General features: G+C 37.3%; 1 protein-coding gene across 1 annotated transcript in view; it reads left to right on the top strand.

Moving 5' to 3' along the window:
- Nucleotides 1–3,060: 3,060 nt before the first annotated feature.
- Nucleotides 3,061–17,344, top strand: part of ap3b2 (adaptor related protein complex 3 subunit beta 2) — a 39,409-nt gene continuing 25,125 nt past the window's right edge. Inside the window, 1 exon segment of the mRNA XM_084396321.1 lies at nucleotides 3,061–3,207. Coding sequence (XP_084252447.1) covers nucleotides 3,101–3,207 — 107 coding nt within the window. The 5' untranslated portion in view covers nucleotides 3,061–3,100.

Raw genomic sequence — 17,344 nt, 5'->3', positions numbered from 1 at the left:
GACAAAACTTTATCTAGCAGGAATGACTAAATGAATTTAAGTTCATACAACAAGATTACAACAAATTTCAAACAAATTAGATTTTGTTGGAAAAATGTAATTCATTTTCGTGGAAACGTTTTCCTTAATTTAATCAAGTTCGTTCAACAGCTTATTTTTTTGAGTGTGCACAGCATGAAGGTAAGATCTTATGAATTTATGAACGAACCGCTAATTTTCAAACATTACAATGCTCATGATAACTTTCATTAACTTTACAGTAAGTAAATACACTTTACCAGCTAATTATTCTTCGACAGCAACGCCATAGAAATATACAGAGCTAACGCAAAAACTGAAGTTCAAACACGAGATTATAAAGATTTTTTCTCTGACGCACAAAGTCTATACACACAAAAAATAGTAACCTTATCAACATCTAAATTACCTGGATTTATTCAAGTAAAAATGTATTATTGCTGAATCAACCAAAATACATTAAATTATACCAACAAAAATGTTTATGGGTTAAATAAAGTGAAAAACAACTCTTTAAAGGGATGGTTCAAATAAAAATTGTCATTTACTCGCCCTCAAATTGTTCCTAACATGTGAGTTAAAGGTATAGCGAAGGATTTTCTTTTTCCGGGTGGATCATCAAGACTATTGGTCCTCCTAAGTGTCAATCATTCTAGTGATATGTTTACGTAAGGCCGTCGTACGTGCTCGTGCACACGATTCACACGATGGCGTGCGCTCAAAACACAGGCTGGGCTTCCCACTGATGCCTCAGTTGTGAAGTTTCTACTGGACAGGTAAAGTTTGGCATGCTATTTGGAGAAATCCATTTAAAATCACTGCTAGTAAAAGTTAATGTAAGCTATGATTAGCTCGTGCATGCTCTCTCGTGCACACGTTTAATAGGCGTTCCCTCTCGGGAGCAGGTAGAGTGTTGCGCATGTGCATTTTTTCAAAAAGTGGAGAGAGCGGTTCTTTTCTAAAATTCGGGAAAATCCTCCGCTATACCTTTAATTTCTTTCTGCTGAACACAAGATATTATTTTAAAGAATTTGTGTAACCAAACCATTGTTGGTCCATATTTACTTCCATAGAATTCATACTGTGGAAGTCAATGTGTTTCACAAACTGTTTGGTTACCCATATTTTCATGTTTGGGTGAACTGTCTCTTTAAGGTAACGTTTACAGTGTAGTCCATGTCTGTTAGCTTTGTAGGCTTGTGTTCTCCTGAACAGTTGACAAATGGATTTCAAAAGGTTATTAAAGTGTAAGTTTTATTCAGCAAGGACAGTCTCTCTTTAAAAAAAGAAATCAGCTCCACAACTTTTTCCAACATTACTAAGAAATGTTTTACATTTTTAATGTGTTAGTTTACTGTATTTTTGAACAAATGAATGCATCCTTGGCTAACAGAAGAGATGTCTTTCTAAAACATCTTATTAAACAATCTTAGCCAGCATAAAACAGAAGTTGCGAACTGCGAAGACAGAAGATAGTTCCTTCTCAATTGTGACATCTGAGTGAATCGGCTTCTCCAACAAGAACAAAAGGGCGGGACTTTATTTTGTTCATCTGGAATTGATTGGATAGTTGAGGTTTGCTATTGGTCGATCTCATGTGAGTGACAGTTTGCCCCGCCCTCATGACGCAGAAGAGAAGAGACTGCAAGAGGGAGGTTGGGACGTTTTAAGATTTTATTAAAGATTAAGAGGGCATGTGAATAAAAAATCAAAAAATCAAATGATGTGCACAGATAAATCATTTATAATAAAAACTGCTATATGCCATGTCCAATTTGATTTCATAGATATTTTAAGCGGATTGCATTGTGGAATTTCCTGAATCCAAGAAAAGATCTCAAGTGTTCCCTCTCACTATATCTTACAGAAGAAAGACAAATCTTTAGAAAAAATCTATCTATCTATCTATCTATCTATCTATCTATCTATCTATCTATCTATCTATCTATCGTGTTTTGAATGACTACAGCTTCTTTCAGTTCCCATTAGAGCATCAAAGTATATTAAAACTAGAAAGAAGTAGCAGAAAAGACTCGCTTTACAGTATTTTATTTGATGAATGAACAGAAAAAAAGTTTTGTGTTGATTCAGACAGGCTGATGTCATCTTTTGGCAACTTTTTAACCTTTTTTCTTTTACAGCTACAGGAGACTCTTCCTGCGATTATTTTCTATTGGTCTGTTTCTATGACGTTCTTTGTAAAATTATGTCATGTTGCTATTTTCAGTCTGTGTCTCTTCATTACAAATTGGTCAAATTTGTAGAGAGTACAAATATTGTGTATAAATATAATTCATGCACTAAATATCTGCGGTGTGACCAAACCTCTCCTAGCAGGAGCAGTGATGGAGTGATGGAGCGCTGCCGCCATCTGGTGGTTAGAAAACAAACCTGAAAAAAAAAATGAATCACACCGACACTAAACATTATTATTGGTTAAACTTAAAAAATTAAGTTATCTGGTTGCCTTAAAATTGTAAGTTCATGAAAATTAAAGAGTTTGAGTTAATACAATGAAGGAGATTGATTTAATAAATATAAACTCAAAATATTATGTTATCTGAACCTATATTAATGATCGAAGTTATTTTGACAAAAGAAAGAAAAAATGTGTACAGTACTACTAAGAAAAAAGAAAAGCACTTTAGTATTTTATATGTTGTTTTAATGTCAGTCAACATTAAATCTTTCTCAAAATTCAGATCTTATTCTGTTTTGGTGTGTATGTGTTTGGGTACATTCATGTACAGAGAATGAAATGAAGAGAAATGAAATTATCTCTAGTGTTTTAGGACATAAAAATAAGATTAAATAAAGTATTTTAATAATTTAGTTCAAAAGTGATTCTTCAATCAATTTTTCTCACAAAATATTGAAATATGAAATATTTTTCTGCCGTTTGTAAATCAAGTCGAACCAAATAAATGCTTTCATCGCAACTGGGGGCTGATATGAGCAGGGACGAACGTAGAGGTGCTCGCGCACGCATGCGCGCGCCCCCGGCCCTGTCCGCTTCAGCACCGCGTAACGGGTCACGTGACTCAGTCTCGCTCTCCGCCGCTCCGCATCATCAGCAGCAGAGATGTCCGCGAGCTCCGCGTTCAGCGATGAGAAAGGAGGCTCCTCCAGCGAGCCCGAGTACGGACACGACCCGGCCAGCGGGGGCATCTTCTCCTCCGACTACAAGAGGTGAGACACACCGAGTCTGTGCGCGCGGGGAACGCTCGCCACCGGGAGCGGCCCACCGGAGCGTTTAACGTACAGAAAATCTCAGACAGGGCGAGGTGCGCATGCGCGGATGAACGAATGAATCCTGTGGAAAAACAAAGAGATGATAAACACGATGAAGTGTGAGATGAATTCGCGTGAATGGAGTGTGTATCTGTGTGTTATTCGTGGGTCTGTGTTTCAGCACCGGGCGGTGGACAGCGCTCAGGTCCCATATGATGACTTCTGTGCTGCTTCACACTTCAGTGTGCCTGTTTTAGTCGTTTATTTGTTGAACTGGTTGGTTTTTGTATTTAATATTTGTATGGCTATGATTTGTCGTTGTTTTTACAGTTTAAATATAGCCCTGTGATCCTCATTCTCTCGCTATCCTTCAGGTTTAGCCTTGCTAGCATCGTTCTCTAGCACAGCTCCCTCTTCATCTACATCTGTTTCTGTTGGGATTTCACAGTTTACCCTGGGTTAGCATTTCCGTAAACACAGAACGTTTTTTTCTTCTTTTTCTGGGAACGTTCTCTGTTAGTTAGTTTTTTGTTTTTTTGTTTGAACAAAAAAGTAACATTCCCACACATTGCACAGATTTTCTTTTTTGACATGACCTTACCAGCCACTGTTGCTAGCTGTTTTCCAAAGTTACTAGCCACTTAGCATTTTCACTGGCCACAATTTTGACACCGATACCATGGGGAAAAACAGCCATACAGATATTTTTTATATTATCTAATAATTTTGCTGCAGGTATATTAGGCTACTGTCACTTTAAGAGCTGACGGGATCCATTATCCTGTTACACATGCGCTTTCTTTCTCAACTGTTTACGTTCACTTAAAACATAACTGACTGTTCACGATGAATACTCGTCAAGACCGGCATTTTGACATTATTTTGTGTGTTTTTGACTGTTTAAGCGCAATAAGCAGTGAAAACAAACTCAATTTAGTCCTGAGAGGTGGCTTTATGTGCCGCACTTTGAATGTGAGCACAAAATCTGCGGGAATGAGTCAAATTATGAACAATCCCACGCCGAAATTCATCAATATTCATCCGCAGCAAATGAAGAGAGTGAGTGAGGAGAGGTGGGTTTGCTGTTGGAGAGATAGAGAGAGAGAGAGAGAGAGAGCAGCTGGTATCGTGTATCTGTTCTGTGGAAAATGGGTATTGGAAGTGTTTCAGATATTTCATTATTGATATGTATTGAAAAATCTATACTTTTTGACAACACTTTTGACTAAAATGTATATATTATTATATATAAATTTCAACCCCGCATTTGGAAGGTTGGCGGGTGTTAATGTCAAGGTAATAACCTTAAGAGCACCTATACAGAATGTTCTCTAATGCTTTTTTCAGGTTTTATAACCATTAACCAACATTCCCAGAACATTCTGGGAACCAAACATGTTAGCTGAGATACCTCAGAGTTGTTTTTGTCCATGTTCCGCACTAAAACCTTACCCTGGGTTTGTTCACTGTTTACCTTTGGCACCACAATTGGAAGCAAATGTGAAACTGTTGCTTAACACAGGGTTAAAATTGGTGCACTATTTTACAGTGTCTACATCTACTTTTGCATCTGAAGCTATCTGGCATCTACATCTTCCTCTTCCTCCATCTACCTCCGTCTCTTGTGAAGATTGTGAAGTTTAGATCTTTAACTGAGATTGATAATGTGGAGAATATCAAGGCTCTGGTCTGTTTCCCGCTGAGGTCATGTGACACGCTCTTCCTGTAGCTGAAGGTTTCAGTGATTGTTTGCAGCTTGAAACGTCTGTTTTATTGTTTATCCAGTGTGTTTTTGATGCTTGGATCCAGTGTTGTTATCATTAACTAAAACTAAAATGAAAACCATTCAAAATCTTTTTCGGTAATTAAAATAAAGCTGAAATGAAACTTAATTATTACTAAATAAAAAATAATTTAGAAAATAAACAGAAATATTATAAAAACAGTAAAAATGACAAAATTACTAAAACTTATAGTAAAATTAAAATATACAAATAAACGTTAATTCAAAAATATGAATAAGTACTATATAGAATATAAAGAATGCTAAAATAACACCGCTTAGATGAATCTGGCCTTTCATTTAGTTCATGTCATTTCTCTCTCGGACAGCAGAGGGAAGCACATCATTACTTTTATGGCAGTCTGTTCGAGTTCATTTGAATATATAGAGAAATCGCGTCAACAAACCTAACTTTACTAATACTTTACTCCTCGATGGTGCTTAAAATAATGTGTTTGAAATGGCGTTCAAATTATATATCTTTTCTTTTTCTATTTAAAAGTTTGGGGTCGGTAAGAGTCGAAAGAAGTCTCTTATGCTCACAACGGCTGCATTTCTGATCAAAATGATCTAACATGTAACTGATCAGTTAAAACTTGAAATATTATTATAATTTTAAGTACAATTTAAAATATATTTTCTTTTTGAATATCTTTTAAAATGTCCTGTGATGCAAAGCTGAATTTTCAGCATCATTACTCCAGTCTTCAGGGTCACATGATCCTTCAGAAATCATTCTAATATGAGGATTTGATGCTCAAGAGACATTTCTGATTATTATCAGTGTTGAAAACAGCTGTGCTGCTTCATATTTCATATCTTTCAGGATTCAGGATGAGAACGTTTAAAAGAATAGCAAAGCTTTTGTAACATTATGAATTTTAATCAATTTTTAATCAATTTAATGCATCCTTGTTGAATAAAAGTAGTAATAAATATAGCAATAAGTAGTAAAAAAAAAAAAAGACTGACCCCATACTTTTGAATGGGTGGTGAAATAGTAAAGTAAAATTTTAGTGGACATACAGCACTGCTTCCACCAGGGGGCGCTATAACACCACAGTGTATGTCTGAGAAAGAAGCTATTCACAATATCTTGGATGATCCGTTTTTAATTTTTACTTTTTTACTTTCTGTTTTTAGTCGTATATCGTTAATTCAGCAGTGCATGTTATTATAAATAAAAATCGGTATCGGAATAATCATTTTCTTCCCTTCTGAAACAACGTTTCTGTTCTGATGATGTCATCAAGGCCATAATAATATTAACCAATAATAATTTAAATAGCATTTTATCATATTTTACACTCCCCATCCTTGTTTATTTCCCACTTAATATTTCACAGTATGACCATAAAATGCAAGTCTTTATTGTGAATGAGCCATAAACGTGACAGAGCCTGACATATATTTTTCTCTCTGCATAATCATCACTTTCTGATTCCTGCTCTGCTATCACAGAGCTCTGACACTGTTGCGCTGCAGGATTCGCCTGTGTGTGTGTGTGTGTGTGTGTGTGTGTGTGTGTGTGTGTGTGTGTGTGTGTGTGTGTGTGTGTGTGTGTGTGTGTGTGTGTGTGTGTGTGTGTGTGTAATGGCAGTTCGACTGGTTCCACGGTAAACACGAAGACGAGTGATCCTCATATGCTGTTGCCGTGGCAACACGCCCCTCTGATCTGACTGCTACTGTACAGCTCTCCATCTCTGCTCCGTTAACAGCTGAATTAACAGAGAAGCAGAGACGCTAATCTATAGAGAACCACGCTCAAATATTCATGAGATTGCTGTGTGCGAGTTTAGAGAGATTTGGGGTTTCTGATGCAGGAGAATGTCTCTTTAGAGGTCAGTGGCTTTTAGCACTGCAGTGTGAATTCTGCGTCTGACTGTGAATTCGGCTCTTCCCTTCTCCACGTTATTCAGGGCTCAGAAACGCCACGTGAATCAAACTGTATTGGACAGAAGGAAAGTGACTGACCTGAATCGGACTGATTCAAATGAATCAAACTGTATTGTACGGAATGAAAGTGACTGACCTGAATCAGACTGATTCAAATGAATCAAACTGTATTGGACGGAAGGAAAGTGACTGACCTGAATCGGACTGATTCAAATGAATCAAACTGTATTGGACGGAAGGAAAGTGACTGACCTGAATCGGACTGATTCAAATGAATCAAACTGTATTGGACGGAATGAAAGTGACTGACCTGAATCGGACTGATTCAAATGAATCAAACTGTATTGGACGGAAGGAAAGTGACTGACCTGAATCGGACTGATTCAAATGAATCAAACTGTATTGGACGGAATGAAAGTGACTGACCTGAATCGGACTGATTCAAATGAATCAAACTGTATTGGACGGAAGGAAAGTGACTGACCTGAATCGGACTGATTCAAATGAATCAAACTGTATTGGACGGAAGGAAAGTGACTGACCTGAATCGGACTGATTCAAATGAATCAAACTGTAACATACAGAAGGAAAGTGAATAAAAGAAGCAAATCAGTCTGATTTAGTTCAATTCAGTATGGTTCAGTTTCATGAACTCGGTTTTAAACCAATTTGAGCTAGACAGACGCTGTTTAGTATGCAGTTCTAGCACACTAGTAAATACTAAATACTACATAGTGTACAAAAATAGTATGTGAAAAGGTACATATTATGCACCTGTAAATAATAGTATCCAACATTGTTTGGTTTTACATCAAGCAAGTAGCATCCAGACGTAATATTTGCCGTAAAACCTGTTATTTCAAATGTTGTGTAAAAAAAGAAAAGTTAACCTTTGGCAAATGGATCAAATAATGAGTCAAAATGCTGACGGATAGTTAGCATAGGCTATAGTGTCACACTCAAGACAACATGAATGTCTCTATGTGTGAATGTCTGCGCTGTTGGTTTATTTAGCATTCAAAGCAAATGATAATACAGTGGTTGTGCGTTTCAACATCCCGAGGAGGGGGTTTTCCTGTGAAAAGCCTTTTCTGAGAGCAGCGTTTCTAGCTGAGTCATATCACAGGGAGAGGCAGTCGGCCGTCGCAGAAAACACGATGGAAAAGAGGACGAGGGACAGAAAAATGTGCCAGAGAGCTGGGAAAGAGCGATGGTGTGAATGAAAGGAGAGAGAGAGAGAGAGAGAGGGGGGAGGGGTTATGTGTTAGTGGGCGGGGCTTAGCTCTGCTCAACCATCAGAGCAGTGTGTGCAACATCAGTCGGCTCTGAGCAGGATGAGAACAGCTTTTACTGTCACCTCCCGCGAAAGACGGAAAAGACGCAGAGCGCTTTCAAGCCTCCACATCTGCTTGATGGACACAGCTGAAGACCAGACCTGAGGATTCAGCACAACAGGCTCTTACGTGCTTGTACTGGGGAGTTGCTTTTGAGACGGAATCTACAGGTGTGTGTGTGTGTGTGTGTGTGAGAGAGAGAGAGAGTGCTTGACTCCTCAAGAATCATCGACAGGTGTGTTTACCTGCCTCGGAGGATCTGCAAAAGTTTTCAGACTGTGCCTTGAGGATGACCACCATGCAGAAGTTGCTCCAGCTGCCGGCGAACGCGGTGAACATGGTGAAGAACGCGCAGGGGGTCGGTCAGGGTGAGGAGGAGGCTCTCAGTCCGGTGCTGACGCCCGACGGCGGCCCGCAGAACTGGTACAACGCCGTCCAGCCCGAAGAGCTCCGACACCTGAGATTCGGGGGGGCAGGGGGGGAGTGGTCTGAGGAGCGACCTGTACAGGAGGAGGGGCTTACCAGCGTTCAAACGCAACCCTTACGGTATGATGAACAGCTGTGTGAATGATGCCTCTGCAACGCTTCATTTAAGACACTTTGTCTCTTGTGACTTTGGACACAAATGTGTTGATGTCAGTACAAGATGTACATTTGGTTGAAAATTTAAATTTCAAAATTAGAATAAATTTGTAAAATTAGTGTAGCTCTTATAATCTGGTCTTGGAAAAATTTGATGAGAAATTTATATACATATATACATATTTAAATTTTAGCTACAAAATTAGTTTTAAATTTAAATCTTTAAACAAAATTTCTAAGTAAAATATATGAATTTTTATATATATATTTGAAAAATAATCACTTATAATAAAAAATTAACTATTAAGTATTCATAAAAAATGGTGTAGAATTGAATCAGAAATGATTTAAAAAGAAACAGCAAGTGACATGTTGAATTAAACATAAAATATTGAAGTCGAAAGACAGAAATTGTGTTTTCTTGTTAAACATACACTAACAATCTGTTTTATTTATAATTTCACTTTTTTGTGTGTAATAACAACTAATTCGCTAGAAATAAAACTGGTTTATATATAAAACTAATTTTATATATAATAATAAATGTATATATATAATTTTACTTATATAATAATACATTTATATATATAAAAATATAAAATATATATAAAATTAATATAGCTTATATCATTTGGGTTTGGAAGATATTTTATCGTATACAATAAAACAGTATACATATAATTATATAAGTAAATAATTAAAATTGTAAATATTTATCATATCATGTGGTCTTAGAAGAATTTAATGTCTGAGTTCATATCTCTAAGATCCCTTGTTTGAGAAACAATTTGTGATTTTCTTCTCTACACGTTGTTATACTTCTTGAGCAGAGGGTTTGTTCTTTAGCTCTGGTTGGTGTAAGAGTCACTTGTGCACACGCTCGTACAGTAACAGCCGAGTCAGAGAAGACTCATCGAGACCCAGAACAGAACTTCTAAAGAGTATCAGAGATTGTGTCCAGATATGATGTCTGTGCTCTTCAACAGGCCGTCAGAGAGAGTGCTGAATTATGAATAACTTTAATAATATGGAGCTCAAAGTGTCTCATGCATGAAGAAGGAGATGAGAAATATATCGCAAATCAGATTCCCTGCAGGGATCTTATATATTTCATTATGTGTGGTCATTACATTATGCTAAAAATGGCTTTACATTTACATTAGTTAAATGTTCCTCTCCTACAAAAGGCAGATGTGAATGCCGGGACAATGCATTTTAGTGCTTTGTGCTGTTGAACATGCAGTATTGATCATGTTCTTGTGTTGCTACTGTGCTTTAGGAGATGCTCGAGTTTCCTTCAAGTGTCTGTACACTAAACCAGATGTTTTATTATTCACATAGCTACTGTAACTTTAAACATCAACAGCAATTCATTTGAATTCATTCATTTTCGAATGATCCTAACTATGTTAATCAATTTCAATTCAAGTTTGTTTGTATAGAACTTTTTGCAATACATATAGTTTCAAAGCAGTTTTACAGTGCTTTAATATTATAACATATATATATTAAAAAAAAATACTTTTTGAAAATCAGTTTATTTAAAGGTGGTATCAGTGATTTCAGGCCCAAAAATACTTTTATCACATTCATCTAATCTTTCCTAACGATCCACTAGCTGTCCGCCCCATAAGCATGCCGTCAAAAAACCGCGTCTCTGTAGGCAGCCTAGGCTCTGAGATCTGCACACAAAAACAAATGGTTTCACCAACCACTCAAAACCAAAACAAATAGTGTTCCAACCAATCACCGACAGGGGGAGGGTGTTGTGAGGTTTTGTGCTCGTGCACGGCTGCACGCGAAGTCAGAGCTGAAGAAAAAGCTGGCTCAAAACCTCACAACACCCTCCCCCTGTCGGTGATTGGTTGGAACACTATTTGTTTTGGTTTTGAGTGGTTGGTGAAACCATTTGTTTTTGTGTGCAGATCTCAGAGCCTAGGCTGCCTACAGAGACGCGGTTTTTTGACGGCATGCTTATGGGGCGGACAGCTAGCGGATCGTTAGGAAAGATTAGATGAATGTGATAAAAATATTTTTGGGCCTGAAATCACTGATACCACTTTTAACAGCATATACCTTATATTAGCTCTGCAAGCTTTATGCATTTTGTAAAAAAAAAAAAAAAATTATACATTGAAATTTTGTACTGTAAATAGTTTTCATATGTGTGTGTGTGTTTTCAATTAATTAATTTAAAAAAAGTTATTTCTTCTTAAAGGTTAGAGTGTGTTTTGGGCTTGCCAGTTTTCCATTGTTGTAAATATACCCAGCGTCCGATCTGTCGTCAGGACTAATTAATTTGCTAAAAGCTTGAGTATGTAAATCAAAGCATTGGAGCCGCAGGTCAGGAGGGAAAGCGATTACAGGTTTGCATTCCCTCTGCATGCACCGGTTCATACTGTGATTCTGAGACTTCCCGCAGCTCTCCTGTGATGTACGACACTGTTTATACACTATTTATTATCCAAAATGAAATACAATGCGTTAAGTTTCTGCTCAATGCTCTGGAATATGACATATGATAATCTGGTGTAATGTTGAGATGATTGTAGCATGTGTGCTGAATCACCAAGCCCATGTTCATCCTCTTACGTCGCTCTGATCACGACCCACCGTGTGTGTGTGTGTGTGTGTGTGTGTGTGTGTGTGTGTGTTTGTGTGTGAGGGAACCGAAGCTGACAGAGTGCATCCACACACCCACACCTTCAAACACACACACACACACACACACACACACACACACACACACTGATACGATACACTCTAATATTTGATATGGTGGTGTGAATCTCTGCAGACCCCTTCCAGCTAATGAAAGCCGCCGAGGGAATCTTTATTCAAGAAACACAGCGATAGATGGTTGTGTTGGGTGGGAGACTCTGGCATAAAATCTATTCACTGGAGTTTATTGCTCTCTTTGTTGCTGTGGAAACCAGAGAGCGGGACCTGGGTGTGTTGCGAGATATCATAGTCGTTTAATTCCAGCGACGTGGCGTGATGGACACCGGGGGAATGTTTTTAATTAGCGAATTGTGTTATCTCGGCCAGCTCGTAATGTTTTCATGCCACAGCTTTAGAGGGAACACGCTCGCTCTGATTGGTTCTTTGGGAAACCGCGGTGACATGATTAGGCGTGTCATAATGCTTAACATGTTTTCATTCATCAAGGTTCTGATTTATGATGACATCCAGTGTTGCATCACTGGAGATATTGATAATCTAATCTTGTTTGGCAGTTCACGAGTTACTTTGTAAATTATAGTACTACATGAGCTTGTAACCAATTTGGAATTTGACTATACATACACTACTGTTCATTTTAATAATGGAAAGCTATCTTAGCTTAAATTGTACCCAGCGTTACTCGTCGTAATTGCATTTTTACTAGTAAGAATTACAATTAGAGAGCTCTACAATTGAATTATTACTAGTAAGAATGCAAATGCAGAGCTCTTTAATTCAATTACAGAGCTCTGCAATTATACATATCTTTAATTCGTTTTTTTACTAGTAATAATTTATTGTAATTGTTACTAGTAATAATTGAATTGTAGAGCTCTGTAATTAAAAACGAATGGAAGTCAATGGAGACATATGACTAGTAAAAATTCATTTGTAGAGCTCTCTAATTGTAATTCTTACTAGTAAAAATGCAATTACGACGAGTAACGCTGGGTACAATTTAAGCTAAAACGGCTTGCCATATTTTGAGTCTTTATGCTAACCAAGACTGCACGTATTTGATCACAAATACAGTTAAAAGTGTAATATTGTGAAATATTCAAAGAATTAGAAAGTTCAAAAGAACAGCATTTAGGCCTATTTAAAGGTATAGCGGAGGATTTTCCAGAATTTTAGAAAAGAACCGCCCTTTTTGAAAAAATGCACATGCGCAACACTCTACCTGCTCCCGAGAGGGAACGCCTATTAAACGTGTGCACGAGAGAGCATGCACGAGCTAATCATAGCTTACATTAACTTTTACTAGCAGTGATTTTAAATGGATTTCTCCAAATAGCATGCCAAACTTTACCTGTCCAGTAGAAACTTCGCGACTGAGGCATCAGTGGGAAGCCCAACCTGTGTTTTGAGCGCACGCCATCGTGTGAATCGTGTGCACGAGCACGTACGACGGCCTTACGTAAACATGTCACCAGGATGATTGACACTTAGGAGGACCAATAGTCTTGATGATCCACCCGGAAAAAGAAAATCCTCCGCTATACCTTTAAGATCTTTTGTAACATTATGTTTTTACCATAGATATATATATAAACACTAGATGTGTTATGGCGCAGTCACTTCCGGCATCATCGTTCGGCCATCTTGTGACAGTGCTCTGTGCATTAAGGTGAATGATCAGCACGCACACAAATCCTCTTATCTCGCTGAAATCTTGACGGATTTACAAACGGTTTGGTTTCTTACAAACGTTATTAACGTGGCTATAATTCCGAATGCTTGAACATGTATGTTATAATTTTTCATATGTATGCAGTGTATGTATGCAGTGTCATAACTACATCTCTGACGTTTATAACAAACCAAACCGTTTGAAAATCGGTAGAAAAATGAGCAAGTTATGGTTATTTAAAAGTACATGCACCATTGAAGTAGTGAGCGAGTACACTGTAGCAAGATGGCCGCCACGTGCGGACGTCGACCTCCATTGGCCAACAGCGCGTACGAGGTATCTAGTGTTTATATATATATCTATGGTTTTTACTGCCACTTTTGATCAATTTAATACATACAAAAAAAAAGTATTAATTAATTTCTTTAAATGAAATAAAATAAAATATTACCTACTCCCAAAACTTGAAAGCAACAAAACCTTAATTTTGATGTAACGCAGGGCTCAACGCTCTTTTTTTCTACTGGCCCGGTCAGGGTAGTGGTTCAAATTTTGACTTGCCCTGCCACAAAAAAGTAATAAATAAATAAAATAGGCCTAGTTATTGTCTTCGTTGTTTTTGAGCCATAACCTTAATACATAAGGTTGTGACACCAAAACTACTTGCCTAACCCATATAAATTTCAAATATTATTAAAGACAAGTAAACTGTCAGTAATAAAATAAGAACAAATAATCAAATTACATCCAATAGCACAATAGAACAAACATACAAATAAAATAAACACTGCTTTTCGTGTTTTTCAGGTAAGTCTAATAGTAATTTTCGGGTAGAGGAAATGAATAATCAAATGTAAAACAGCACTGCATAGTCTTCACTATATAAACTAAATATAGATACATTCTTATTAAAGTTACAAAAGTTATTCAGTCAAGGGCAGTGAGTGATCTATTCTTTGTCCTTGATTATAGCATTAAAAACACAGACATCATCAGGTTCATTAGGCTACTGTCACTTTAAGAGCTGCACGGATCCAATATACTGTTACACTTCAGATATAATAGATTATGTTTAGTAGGAAACTCCAGGAGACCAGCATTTTTTTGCTGTAATTTTGTGCGAATATCAAGCGCAAGAAGACGTGAAAGAGAGCTCAATTCAGCATTCGCACGCTGTCTGAGAAGCGGCTTTCTGGGCACTTCTCACACTATTGAGTTCCCTTTCACGTCTTCTTCTTGCACTTGAATATTTAAATTGGCAAGGCTTAGAAACACATGCAAATGATAAACTTTCGTGATGCAGCGCTGGCCCAATTGAGCAACTGACATTTGCACCAACTGTCCCGTACGATGTTTACGCTGGCCACGGGCCATCAGGCAGTTCTCATTTTTAAATCTGACAGCTATATATTGCTGTGTTTATGAATATTATGATCATCAAGAATTATCATTATCACAGAACAAGCATCATTTATTAAAAACACATATAGTTCTCTTTGAATCTGAGCATAGTTGAGCCAAGACTGCGCATATAACTGGATTTGATACTAGATGTGTTCATTCATTTGGTTTGTGAGTGAACGTGTCTATATGTGTGAACAGATGTCCGTCTGTTGATTTAAACCCAGCCAGTGTGATTAATGGTGAGAGAGAGAGACAGAGAGAGGGGGAGAGAGAGAGAGAGAGAGAGAGAGAGAGAGAGAGTGAGAGAGGGAGAGAGAGAGAGAGAGACTCATTCATCTCAGGTCTCCCAGAACTGATCTCTGGACACCCACGTGTAAATGAGTTTAAAACAGAGTGAAAGACAAAAAAGTCAAGCCAACGTCTCTACTTTAAGACTTTTTTTTCTAAAAGGAGATTGCTAACATTATGTGGTTGCTATAGTAACATGTATCTTTGGACAGAGGGGTCATGGGCTTATACTTCCTGCACACAGGATGTCAGACGGACTCATCTGTGTTGGATTGACGAGTTGACTGATCCAGGATCAGATGTGGGTCTTAAAGGGGTGGTTGATTATGATTTAACTTTTCTAACTTTAATTAGTGTGTAATGCAAAGTTGCAACGCTCAAAGTTCAAAGCAAAGGGAGATATTTGCTTTTAAAGAAATTGCTTTTTAAGGACTACAATAAACGTCTGGTAGCGACTACACGACATTCCTCCCGGGTTAGTGACATCACCAACCCTAGAATTTACATAAACCCCGCCCCCGGAACACGATTTATAGATTATCAAGACAGAATATGCTAATCAATGACTAGAAGATAACTACACATAAGCTACATAAATTCATCAACTAACCATTCAGAGACGTCCCGTTGCTTCTACATGTTGTCACTTCTTCTTGAGTCTCCATCATTGTCTGACTCCGGTTTGAACATATAAGGCTAAAAGTTTTAGAAATTTTCAGTGTGTCTGTGTGAGGTAATGGGAGCTGCTAACACACAAACACACACACACACACAAGCTCTTGAAGCTCCGCCCTCTGTGACAAGAGCAGCAGCTCATTTGCATTTAAAGGGACAGACATAAAAAAGGTGCGTTTTTGCTAACCCTCAAGAAATGACAATTTTAACATGCTATATAAAAATATCTGTGGGGTATTTTGAGCTAAAACTTCACATACATACTCTGGGGACATCAGAGACTTATTTTACATCTTGTGAAAAGGGCATTATACCACCCCTTTAATGTCACCGCTAAACTTTGGCCAATCAGAATGAGTTTGGCTCGTCATGTGACTGATGTGTAGCTACTTAATTAAGTGATCTTTCCTGACCCCTCTTGACTCATTTGTGGTATAAATAGAGGATCTCTTACATTTAGTTACATGCAGAGAGTGTTCAATATTTATATCTTTGCTCATTTGAGCTAATATTAATAGGTTTTCCCAGACATCTGGAAGATTATCTGCTTTATTAATTATTGTGGCCCTGGGTTCATTTGGAGACACAGACATCAGCTAATGAGAACATGAAGTCAGTTTAGATTAACAAATAATTAAATCCATCTTTAAAGACCCTTTGAAAAGGCATGTTTCCTTTTCTGTGTTGAAGTATTTTGTGAAACAGGGACATTTTGAAGGTGTGACCCCTTTTTTGTAAATAGCTAGTAGCTTTTAGTTTAAGCCACAGCCTGGCAAAATCACACTTTTGTGATGATTTTGCACATTTTGCATTCGCTTTTTCATTCGATTGCTTGTACTATGGGTAAAAACAAGGAAGATACTTTTAAAGTGAATAAATCTACACCTTTTCCTTTGTGAGAGGAAAATAAGCTATTAGTATTGGCACAAACAAAGTCACATCATCACACCAGAATTTGCTGATTGCTAATGCTAGCAGACAGTACTTGTAAAGGGAAAGGATATTCGTATTCCCTGGTCTTTATGACTTATTCTAGTCGAAAAAGCACCGTTTTAACATGAATTAAGATAAAGAAGATACATTTATTATACTGCACCCTGTCACATGAGATATGCTGACAAGGAAACTTTTATTTTGAAATATACACTGGAAACGCTTAAATTAGTTTTTAGCTTTCTAAATAAAGACAATTTTAAAACAAACATGCATTATCATTGTTATATATATATTCAAATTTCATTTAATCAAATTCAACTAAATAAAAATTACTTTAATTATTGCAAATGATAAACTTAAGGTGGGTTAATCTGTATTGCAAATTATTTTAAGAGTTTTTAGGCTTTCCTTTTATAAAATGCTTTAAGGATTACATTTAAATCTTTAAAATCTTTTTTTAAGTTATTAAAAATTCAGAGCAACCTGAAGGAAAATTACAGTAATTGCTCTATACTTCTGCAAGAGGGTACATACCAACATTCTGCAACAGTACATACCCATAATGCTTTGCTACATGAACAACCAATCAAAACTGTCCTACGCTGGGGTGCTACAATACCACTTTTATAAGATTTCATTGGCAGTTTTCATATATACATAAGCTTGGCAAACTGTTATGGATATTTTAGTCTTTCTCCTCTCAGTATAAAGCTGTACTTGCGTGAGTAGAAAATGGCTGCCTGTGGGTGGAACCAAGATGGCCACCGAGTGAAGCTTGAAAGGATCTTTCTCAGAGGAAATTAGTGCTCAGAAGTTGCTCTTTCAAAGAAGACTTAATGGAGA

This window comes from Rutilus rutilus (assembly GCF_951802725.1).
Source record: "Rutilus rutilus genome assembly, chromosome: 23".
NCBI lineage: Eukaryota > Metazoa > Chordata > Actinopteri > Cypriniformes > Leuciscidae > Rutilus > Rutilus rutilus.
Note: the sequence above shows the minus strand (reverse complement) of the source record. Positions and strands in the feature narration are given on the sequence as shown.